Source organism: Musca domestica, unplaced genomic scaffold (assembly GCF_030504385.1).
Source record: "Musca domestica strain aabys unplaced genomic scaffold, Musca_domestica.polishedcontigs.V.1.1 90, whole genome shotgun sequence".
Classification (NCBI taxonomy): domain Eukaryota; kingdom Metazoa; phylum Arthropoda; class Insecta; order Diptera; family Muscidae; genus Musca; species Musca domestica.
In genome coordinates, this window is record NW_026712436.1 from 455,692 (window position 1) to 468,046 (window position 12,355).

General features: G+C 36.8%; 1 protein-coding gene across 1 annotated transcript in view; it reads left to right on the top strand.

Moving 5' to 3' along the window:
- The window catches only part of LOC101887270 (cell adhesion molecule Dscam2), a 332,543-nt gene extending 321,666 nt beyond the window's left edge, over positions 1-10,877 (top strand). The window contains exons 27-33 of the mRNA XM_059131918.1: positions 68-237; positions 2,650-2,793; positions 2,858-3,192; positions 3,260-3,332; positions 6,650-6,799; positions 6,880-7,048; positions 10,330-10,877. Of these exons, the coding sequence (XP_058987901.1) occupies positions 68-237; positions 2,650-2,793; positions 2,858-3,192; positions 3,260-3,332; positions 6,650-6,799; positions 6,880-7,048; positions 10,330-10,477 (1,189 nt within the window). The 3' untranslated portion in view covers positions 10,478-10,877. The remainder of the gene's footprint in view (positions 1-67; positions 238-2,649; positions 2,794-2,857; positions 3,193-3,259; positions 3,333-6,649; positions 6,800-6,879; positions 7,049-10,329) is intronic.
- Positions 10,878-12,355: the final 1,478 nt, after the last annotated feature.

Consider the following 12,355-nt stretch of genomic DNA (forward strand, 5'->3'; position numbering starts at 1 on the left):
AGTATGAAAGTGCCCAACCCACTTCCTACTTCCAGATGTTAATTTTTGTTTTCTTTTTTTTAATTAGATCCACATGGACAGTGGTCTCCAATCATATACCCTCAACGGAACGAATTTACACAGTTAGTGATTTACAACCCGGCACCAAATATCAACTAAAAGTCACCGCTCACAATAACGCCGGCTCTACAACGGCATTGTACAATTTTACAACATTATCGTCTCCAGGAAATGGATGTAAGTAATTTTTTGCTGTTACACGCGGCTTTTAAAAAGAACATATAAGTCAAAAAAAAGAAGCTAAAAAAGTAGTAAGTACGGACAGGCCAAACTTTGCATACTCTCCACCGTTTGGAAGGAACTTCAAAAATTAAAAAAAAAACCGTCGAAAAATACCCCTCAAATGAAAACCTTTGTATGGGGGCTATGCGAAGACTGAGATGCATAAGTAGTTTATTTTCTTTTTTTGTCATATACCTATATAGACAATTCTCTTCTAGAGGGTAAAGTACTTACAATGAACTAACAAATTCTGGGGTAAATATTCATGTGGAACAGTCTGTGCGAAAAAATGGCAATAAAAGACTGAACAAATATTTGGAACAATTTCTAAAAAAACAGCAACAGAACAGTTAATTTCGGTCTGGACTCCTACTCGCTCATGTTTATGGCTGCTCATCTACACATGAACATTTCGGGAATAACAGGGTGATATTAAAAAACTACAACAAAGACAAACGCCATAATTTTTACTTATTTTAAATTTTATTGACTGAAAGTAAAAAAATGTCGGAAATAGCATCAAATTTTAGAATAAGCGTAGATTTTTTCACCTTTGGCACGAATTATGGCCTTTAAACGACCAATAAAACCATCACACGCTGCCGAACGTTGCTCTGCGGTATTTTGGCCCATTTCCGGCGAAGCGCTTGCTTGAGTTGATTGACAATTTGGTTCTTTTCCAAAATACTCCAGACACAATGAGTGCGATGGTGCTGAGTCCTGTTGGAATATCCAAAGTCTGCGGCCAAAATGTTTGCGTGCCCGAGCGCGGAGAGCGACCATCGGCCATCACCACGGCCGCCGCTTGAGTTCTGGTGGCTAACCGAAGGTGTAAATTTTCAGCTGACCTCTTTGGCAAGTAGACACGATAATTTTGCTTGTTTACAAACTGCTGGACAACGAATGTTTTCTCATTGGACAAAACTAAATTCGGCAGTTCACCATTTTCGGCCAAGCGAAGCAACTCTTTAGCTCTTTTGAGTCTATTTTCTTTCTGTTGCGGTGTACGTTCTTGCACTTTTTGGAATTTCAATGGCTTTACCCCGAGCTCATTTTTTAATATTTGCCGAATGGAATATAGCGATATGTTTACCTCACGAGTCATTTTTCGGGTTTCGATCAAGTCGCTTCTTTACATTTCGAACCATTTCTGCTGATGTTGCTCTTTTCTTCCGTCCACTTCCTTGACGTCAGGCAACGCTACGAGTATCACGGTAACGGGCGATGGTACGAGACACAAAAGATTTATTCACATTTAAATGCTGGAGTGCTCTAATGATAGCCACTAGTAGATTTCCAGCCAAATATAAAGAAATCACACTATCGCGCTTGAATTCCACCACGAATAACTTTTTTTCTCGAAAAAATTCTCACCAAAATGCTTTTGAACGCTTGTAAAAAAATATAATGAGCTGTCACTGGAATAATTTTAACTGCTGTCGGACGAGTGGCTTAGAATGACAGCAGTCTGAAGTTGGCTGCAGTTTTTTCATCTCACCCTGTATATGAGAGCTATATCTAAATTTGCCCGGTTCTCAACAATTGCAATAGGGTTCGTCATTGGACCAAACAAATATTGTTTGGAAAATTTCATATCAATCGTAAAATAAATGCGACCTGCATTTTGATTTTTGTGAACAAAATGAACAAACGGAGGACAGACGGACTGACATGCATAACTCGACTCAGAAAGTGATTCTAGGAAGATCCTCAAAAGTAACTATGAGTCTATATCGCTTCCTTCTCCATGTTACAAACAAATTCACACTATGTGGTGTAGGGTATAAAATTGTCAAAGTACCGAGTATCGGGAATTGCCTTTATAAAAGTGGTCCTGTGTAGACAATTTTTTCGAGAATGCAGCACCTATATACCAATTTTTATACAATTCCATTGAAAAACGTAGTTAAAGTCCTCAAAATAACGAATATAGTTATTTGCAACAAATGGACCTATTCTTTGTAAGATTACTGCCAGTTTGCCAAATTTATCAAAACCGCTGCTAATATCGGTCACAGAATGTCAGAGTTTGTCCCTGCTCTTAGCCACTTAAGTCTTAAAACAGTGCTCTTACTTTTCTTCAAAGTCTGGAATTTCTGTAGAGAATTCAGGGGGCTTTGTAGAGGACTCCGCGAACAGGCCTCGTCTTTTTCATTATTTGAGGTAACTTCAGAACTTCAGAGATATCTTCGCGTATAACATTTTCTTGCTTTTAATATACTCATGAGATAAAAGATGTGAGATCAAATCCAATAAGGGCTTCTGTAAAGCACTCCTAAGCCGAAATTTACTTTGAAATATATCTGACATAGATCTACACCTAGAGAATTAATAATTTTAAATTGTCTCTTTAAAACCTATTTACAGTTGTCTACAATACCGATTCAAATGCCATGCCCACCATAACGGATAGTCCATTTTATGCCAACTTCAAAGTTTTGCTGCCAATTTGCATTTCACTTTTTATGCTGCTTGGTTTGGTGGCAGCAGTCCTAATCATACGCAAGCGCAGTAAGTATACGACAATTCCACCTTTAAGTAAACCTTCCGAACAGTGAAATTCTCTTGTCTCCAGAAATCAGTAATCAAACCCGTCTGGCGTCATCATCGATGTCGGAGACACCCTCCCTCACCCAATTGCAGAATAAGCAGAATCGTGATCAGCAATATTTGGCAGTGCGTTGTAATCCCAATGTGGGTCCACCACGCACCTCCAACTCAAATGATTCCGGTAGTTTTGGCAAGGCCGAGGGCAACGAGTACATTGAAGACATTTGCCCCTATGCCACGTTCCAATTGAACAAACAACCCTACAGTGAGAGTTCGTACAGTGGTAATGTTTACAGTGGACCCTATCACTCGGTGAGGGGTTCATTTGTGTATCACGATGTCAAGCCGGATAGTTATCATGTAAGTGGGAGTGCAAAGGGTAAACAATACGGATGTGAAAATATATGTTTTTCTTTATCTTTTTTAGACCAAAGAACCTGAATACACTAAAGTTCGACGAAAGGTGGGTCGCCTGCGTGATCCACATTCCGAGAGTCAAGGTAAGTTTTGCATTTTCGAGTAAGTCTTTTGAGATTAGTTGGCATAAGATTAGAAGAGGTTTGAAAACTATCCCAAAAACAACAAATTCCAAACCTGCATGCATCCTTGAAGGGGCGAGTGTAAGCTCCCCCCGTTCCTTCCCTTTGTTATGCGTATATCAGCAACTAACCCAATTGGCTTTACCATAACAACTCATAAAATCATAATTTTTTTTTTATTATTTATTTTTTTCGATGAAGCCAGCTAAGAGTAGTAAAAAATGGTTATATTTTTAACCTAAAAATTTCGATTCATTGAAAAGGTTAGCAAATACAAAAAGTTGGGTAAGGACAAAAAGGCAATAATTCGAAATTCGAATGAGTGCCTTCTTGTATATATACTATATCGTCCCATTTCGAAAGCATATTGTAATATAACAGTCTTCGGCCAGGCAAATAATAATATAAGACCATTTTTCTTCAAATCTCCCCCGCATGAGTTCAATTTTTTATACCCTCAGCCATATGGCAGAAAAGGGTATATATCATATGATACGGGCAAAAGTGCCTCATCGGGATATCCGACGCTCTGTCTGGCGTCAGGCCAGTATCCGAATTGGTACGAACTTGGCACATCGTAATATTATTATCAAACTTAGATCGAGTTCCGAGAAGACAATATCGGTCCTTCTTTTACCTACCCCACAAAAGGTCGAAATTTTCAAGAATTATTTTACCGCTAAGAAAGAGAAGGAATAATCCGATTTTTCTCAAAATTTGCAAATCATAATATTTGCATTAGTGCCAGGTCAGGTGCGGTCTTCTCCATCAAGTACCTCCCCCACAATGAATCAAAATTGTTAATAATTATAAATCTTATAAAATGTGGTGTAAGAGTCCGATTATCTTCAAATTACACACATCACAATATTTTTATTAACCCAAGTTCTGGTGTGAAGACGGAATACATCGGTCCACTCCTGGTGGCACCTCCCCCACAACTGGTCAAATTTTTGAATATCGATAAAGCTCATAAAAGGCGAAATTAACATCCGATTCCATTCAAACTTGGTACATTTCAATATTTCCACCAACGCAAGATCAGTTATAAAGATGGTAGAGATCCGACCACTTATTCAAATACCTCCCCCACAAAGCGTCGAAGTTTTGAATAACACAAACGATTATTAACTCCGAAACCAGAACCCGGTTCTCCTCATACTTCACACATCCAATTATTTCTACTAACAAAATATATGCTGTGAAGATGGGATATATCGGTCCACTCCTTCTGGTACCTCCCCCACAAAGGGTCAAAAAAAAACTGCAACAAAGTCAAAAGTCATAATTTTTGCATTTTTTTTTAATTTAATTGAATGAAAGCAAAAAATGTCGGACATAGCATCAAATTTTAGAATAAGTTTAGGTTTGTTCGAATTGGTTACCTTTGGCACGAATAATGGCCTTCAAAGGGCCAATGAGACCGTCACTCGCTGCCTGAATGTAGCTTTGAGATATTTTGTTCCATTCCCGGCGAAGCGCTTGCTTGAGGTGATCGACATTTTGGTATTTTTTAGTGCCAACCTTGCTTTCCAAAATAATAGTTCTTCAGACACAATAGCCCAACGGATTGGTATCCGGAGATTTTGGTGGCCACTGTGCGCTGGAAATTAAGCGAGGAACCTCATTTTGTAACCATTCTTGGGTGGCTCGTGCTGCGTGCGATGATGCTGAGTACTGTTGGAATGTCCAAGGTCTGCGGCCAAAATGTTTGCGTGTCCAAGGCTTTAATACACCCTCCGGAATATTTACGCGGTAATATTCGGCATTTATTATGATGCCACGGTCGATTAATACGAGTGGAGAGCGACCATCGGCTGTCATGGCGGCTCACACCATCTCCACGGCCGGCGCTTGAGTTCTGGTGACCAACTGAAGGTGCACATTTTCAACTGACCTCTTTGGCAAGTAAACACGATCATTTTGTTTGTTTACAAACTGCTGGACAACAAATGTTTTCTCACCGGAGAAAACCATATTCGGCAGTTCACCACTTTCGGGCAAGCGAAGCAACTTTTAGCTCTATTTTCTTTCTGTTGCGGTGTAAGTTATTGCACTTTTTGGAATTTCAATGGCTTTACCCAGAGCTCATTTTTCAATATTAGCCGAATGGAATATTGCGATATGTTTAGCTCACGAGCCATTTTTGGCAACTACGACGCGGGTTCCGATCAAGTCGCTCCATTACTTTTCGAACCATTTCTGCTGATGTTGCTGTTTTCTCCCGTCCACTTCCTTGACGTTGGGCTACGCTACCAGTATCACGGTAACTAGCGATGGTACGAGACACAAACGATTTATTCACATTTAAATGCTGGAGTGCTCTAACGATAGCCACTTGTTGTTTTCCAGCCAAATATAAAGAAATCACACTATCACGCTTGAATTCCATCACGAATAACTTTTAATCTGGAAAATTCTCACCAAAATGCTTTTGTACGCTTGTAAACAATATAATGAGCTGCCACTGAAATAATTTTAACAGCTGTCGGACGAGTGCCTTAGAAATGACAGCAGTCTGAAGTTGGTTGCAGTTTTTTCATCTCACCCTGTATATGTATATATATCTCACCCTGTATTTGGTGCACAATTAACCCGAAATCGTTTGAAGATATATGGGTGCTATATATAAACTTGGACCTATTCTTCCCAATTTCAATAGGGTTCGTCCTTGGGCAGTACAAATATTGTTTGGAAAATTTCATCCCAATCGGATAATGAATTCGACCTGCATTCTGTTCACAAAAATACATGGACATGCATACATCGACTCAGAAAGTGATTCTATGAAGATGCTTAAAAGTAACTATAGGTCTATCACGTTTTCTTCTACATTTTACACACAATTTCACAAAGAAATTATACCCTTACCACTATGTGGTGTAAGGTATAACAATTTGAGTGGTTGACTCACTGATGGAATCATCAACGCCCAGATAAAACGTCTGCTAAAATCTTGAATTGCATGAGAGTCAACCAAGCCGACTGATAATTTTTTGCGAAGGCTTCAATTTGTTTTATTTCATTATTTTAATTTTTTCTTCGTTTTCTCACTTTTCATCACTGACATCTTCTTATGCATTTATTTATTTATTTTTACATGCATACCATTGTCCTATATCTATATCTCGAACATATATGAATATGTAAATACTACCACGTTCACCACCACCACCAACACATCACTGTCATCGTTAATCTCAACCTCAACCATAATTTCAAACTCAAAATCAATCGTTTCAAAATCCGTCATCAAATCGTACTATAAACTGTTCTAGAATCGGATAATCCAGGCTCAACAGATTCCGAAGTTAGGAAAATCCTAACACTTCACATACCAATTACAGAATATGACACACTCGGCTCTGAATCGGACAACGATGTATCAGCGAGAGCTATGAACTCGGCCAAATATCGTCCACCGAGAGGTAAAGTTTTTTGTCAATAATTTTATTTTTCATACATCAGGTTTGAAGGATAATCGTTGTTTTTTCTTTTCCCATTTCAGAGACCCAAGATGAATCGTCGTCCTCGTCGGATGCCACACCAACAAGTTTAAGTCGTAAATTGAAGCCACCCTATTCAACGCGTAAGGGCAATAAAACCGGAACGACGGGCAAGAGGCATATTCGTTCGTCGAGTGGTTATTCGAGTAATCATGATGAGACAACTTTTAGGTAAGTTTGTATAAGGACCATATCTTCTTATTTGCGGAAGGCTCAGGGGAGTTAATCGATATATAAGAGGTGTGATATCTATAGAAAGTCTTGGAAATCTTAGAAATATAAAAGGAATTACTGCTTTAGAAGATTTATCAAATGTATTCTATCACTGACGGAGGTATTTTTACCATAGAACACCCGTTTAAGGTCTTCTCCCTTTGGAATGCCTTTTGAAGCCCTATCGGAGACCTTCTCTGAAGAAGGCCTTTTGAATGCCTTTTTCTCTAAAGAAGACATTTTTAATGTCTCTGGGGAAGACATTTTGAAGGGATTTTCTATTAAGAAACCAATTTTAAAAAGTCTATTTTTTGAAAACTTTTCTATACCGAAAACTCTTCTTCTCTTTAAAAAAGGTCTTTGTTCTCTTGTGAAGATGGAAGTGCTCAAAGGAAAAAAGAAGAAACTTATAAGGCCTTCTCCTTGAAAAAAATTTATTCTCACTTAGGAAGGCTCTTTGAAGGTCTTCTCTCTAATTATAAACTATTATTATATTATTATAAAGTCTATCTATAAAAAGACTATTTAAAAATATTTTCTAAAAAAGACCGAATAAGACGCTTTGAAAGTTTATTCTTTTGAAGATCCTTCTTTGAAAAAGTCTTCTGAATGTATTTGTTTAAAGAAATGACTATAAATACCCTCTCCCAGAAGGAGAATATCTTCTCCCTGTAGAATATCTTCTCTCTCACGGATTACTTTTGATACTCGTCTCTACGAAGAAGACCATTTAATAGTCTTCTCCCTACGGAGATCTTGTAAAACTCTTTTTGCTATAGAAGAGCTTCTGAAGATTTCTCAAGAAAAAGCACGTTTTCTAAAAAAGACTTCAAAATTCTTTTCTAAGAGCAAAAGCCTAGTTTGAGGGACCTCTCTGCATAGAATAAATTTTGTTCGTCTTTTGAAGAACCTCTCTCTCTGAAGAGGACGTTTTGAATACCTTTTCTCTAAAGAAGACTATTTGAAGGCTCCTAGGCCTTTTTGCAAGTCTCCTCAACGAAGAAAACTATTAAAGTCTCCGTTCCTTTTAAATATGTTTGAAATATTTTCTATATAAAAGCTTTCTCTCTGTAAAAGAACTTTTGAAGGCCTTCTTTTCAGAGAAGTCACTTGAAGACCTACACTCTGAAAAAAGTCTTTTAAATGTTTTCCATCTGAAAAATGGCATGAAAGCCTTCTCTCTGCTGATGACCTTTGAACTCCTCTCTATGAAGAATACGCTTTTGAAGGATTCTCTCTGTAGAAGAATGTATCTTTACAATAGACCCTTTGAATGTCTTTTTTTTTTGAGAAGACTTCTAAAACGCTTTTACTCGAATGGAGATTTTATCTCTAAAAACGACATTTTTAAGACCTCCTCCTTAAAGAAGAACACCTTCTCTCTGAAGAATAATAGCTTATTTAGAAGATAGAGCTTCGTAATGATTTTCTCTACAGAAGAACTTTTAAGTTTTAAGTTTAATCTCAGCTATAGAAGACTTTTTGATTATTTCTTCTAAAAAAGTCCTCTGAGGAAAAGCCTGTTCTCTACAGAAGACCTCTTAATCACCTTCTTTGTATTGAAGATCTTTTAAATGTGTTCTCTATATTATATGTATTCTGTTTTAAAGAAATGATCTCTATATAAGAACATTGAAAAGTTTCCTCTCTGAAAAATGCCTACTCTCCACTGGTGACTTTTTGAAGATCTCCCACATAAAATCCTGTTATCCTTCGCTCTATATTTGTAGAGCACTTTTTCAAGATCTATGGAAGGCCTTTTAATTGAGAACTTTTTAATATTAAACAAGTAAGCGAAGGCTACAGTGCCGACCATGTGATACCCTACAACACTACAATATGTTTGGAAGAATTCGTTTTTGAAAAGATGTCACAGAGCCCAGCCCAGATGTTACCCTTACCGGTGTCATTTGCCCAATATTTGCTCTCTCTGTCGCGCTGATAGGTATTCAAAACACAAAAGGTGTGTTCCATTTTACCTGTTTTATATGATCCAATGGCCATCCAAATGTTAGACTGGTCAATTGTGACCTGAAGAGCGACTGATAATTGCGACCCTCAACACAAAGCGTTGTGGGTTGTAGAAAAACTTTAGAAAGTGTACAATACGATAAAAGAATGGACATAATTAAAAAAAAAATTAACAAAAAATATTAATTTTTTGGCATATTTATACGAGATTTTCTTAGATTTTATACTTTTCTAATAAGCGATCATTCCGAATTGATTAGTTTTGAAAATCAGTCCAGCGGTTTTTGACTTATAAGCGGAATAACGACGATACATTTCTTTTATTTTTAATATTTTGCTATATGCTATATATGGCTATCAGCCTCACTGCAATGGTCAGAAGTGACCTTAAAATGTATTTCTTATTTCGCCGCGATTAAAAATATTCGATTAAGTATAATTTTTTGACGTAAAAGTTATGTTTATTTACCCGCTAAATGTTGTCCGATGACCGTCCAAATTGGTAGGCCTAAACCCTTACTCCATGCAAAATTCCGCGTCGATTGGTTTATAATTGTGGCCTGTAGAACAACAGCAAAATCAAGAAATTTTCTGGTTTTGATACATTTCAACCCCTAAATATTTTCGGATCATCTTTAAAAACAATAGGCTACCATTCTGACCGCACCTCCGCTTTTAAATTCGATAGGATCGGGCCATAATTGCTACCTGTAGTGTGATTACAAATTAACATGGACAAACGGACGGACGGACATATATAGCTAAATCGATTCAGCTCGGCGAGATAGAAAGATCCATTTATAGTTTCCTATGTCGGGGACCTATATTTCGAGATGTTACATAATTTTTGGCCCAATAAAACTTGTCATACTGTTAAAAGTTAATTTGTTAATTTCTAAAGGAAACCTTTATCTACCTTTACAAGGAAATTTGAAAGTTAGAACACATTTTAATGGTCTTCTCACTAAGTATCCACTAATAGAAGCATTTTTGAACATCGTCTCTCAATGGACGACTCATTTTCTCAATAGACAGTATTATCTCTACAGAAGAGTTTCTATCTACAGAAAAAATTTTAAGTCCTTTTACCTGCAGACAATCTTTCGAATTTCGTTTCTATAGAGGACTTTTTAAGAGCATTCTATCTTCAGAAGATCAATTGAAGGTTTTTACCTTTAAGTTTTTTTTTTCAATAAGACATTGTCCTATGTATAAAATCGCTTTAAAAAGGCTTTCTCCTTTAATATTTAATAATTTATCTTTTTCAGTATCGCCAACTTCCCACCCAACTATCAAGATCACATAAATCCTCCTGCTCGATTTTCAGATGAGAAATCCAGCAACAAATCACAGACATCGCCGCGGGTGCGTTCCAACAGCAAACTGCAGAGGGAGACATTTCAGATAAATGTCTAATAGTAACCAATGGACGTCCACACCCGTCCACCAACACCCCCTTCGACAGAATAATGGCTGAATGATTTGTTTTGGTAAAATGAAATTCCCCACAAATCGGGCCCCCTGGATTATAGGTCACTAAAGACAATCTTCCTGCTTTTGAATTAAATTCAAATGAGGAATGATTTTTGTTCGGCCAAAAACACAGATGTTTTTGATTGTCCTTTGTTTACAAACAGAAATTATTAATGTATTTTGTGTAAATGTTGAATATATATAAAGAAAAAAACAAAAACAAAAATATCGATGTAAAATGTTATTAACTGCAAGTGACTATTATTAACCAATGTAATTGAGATTGTATATACATATACATTAATGAAGGCATATACATATAGACACATACACTTACACATAAACAAATAACACACACACAAACACATGTATGAATGCATTAACAAAGAACTGCATAAAGAAATAAATAAATAAATTATTTTAAATATACAAAGAATGGTAATAACTAGACAAATAATAATAATGAAAACAACAGAAATTAGGATAATTGATATTCAAATATTAAATATGTATGAGAAAATATATGAAAGAAATGATTGAATCGAATGGTTCTAGCCACCAACACAAATGCACAACCAACAACCACCAACCACCAACCACCAACACCAACATCAAACACAATCTGATTTTCAGAATCACTTGGTCACTGGTTATATAGATATATATGAGAAGAAAATAATATGCGCTGGTGTTGGGAACACTCTGTTTGAAATTCAAAGAGAAAAATAACAGTTTAATAAAAATTAATAGGAGATAAATGTTCCTTGTAATAACTGGCTACTGGCTTTATACATATTATAAGGACCTTATCCACGTTTTTTGAAAATTTTTAGAAATTGTGTAGAAGGTCTATAATATGTATAAAACACGTATAATGTCCCCAACTATGTTTTGAAGTTTATATTAATTTTTATAGCCTTACCGGATGAAGAGCTATCTGAATTTCTATTTTATATAGAATATCTTATTAATAAATGTTATGCAAATAAATTTTTCTATAGGTCATCTACCAACAGAATGCCTTTAGTAGATATGGTATATGAAGTTACCTATATCAGTTTTACGATCAGAAGCCTTCGGTCGTATACTCTTATATACCCAGAGCTTCTGTCTGTGATAAACCCATATACAGGGTGGGTTAAAAAACTCCAAAAAAGGCAAACGCCAAATTTTGTCCATTTTTTTTAAATTTTATTGAATAAAAGCAAAAAATGTCGGAAATAGCATCAAATTTTAGAATAAGTTTAGATTTGTTTGAATTGGTCACCTTTGGCACCAAATTATGGCCTTAAAACGGCCAATGAAACCGTCACATGCTTTATTTTGGCCCATTCTTGGCAAAGCGCTTGCTAAAGGTAATCGACACTTTGGTATTTTTAGTGCCAACCTTGCTTTCCAAAATACTCCAGACACAATAGTCCAACGGATTGGTATCCGGAGGTTTTGTTGACCATTGTGCACTGGAAATTAAGCGAGGAACCTAATTTTGTAACCATTATTGGGTGGCGCGTGCTGAGTGCGATGGTGCTGAGTCCTGTTGGAATGTCCAAGGTCTGCGGCCAAAATGTTTTGTGTGCCCAAGGCTTTAGTACACCCTCCAGAATATTTTCGCGATAATATTCGGTATTTATTCTGATACCACAGTCGATTAATATGAGCGGAGAGCGACCATCGGCTGTTATGGCGGCCCACAACATCACCATGGCCAGCGCTTAAGCTCTGGTAGCCAACCGAAGGTACACATTTTTAGCTGAACTCTTTGGCAAGTAAACACGATCATTTGTTTGTTTACAAACTGCTGGACAACGAACGTTTTCTCAT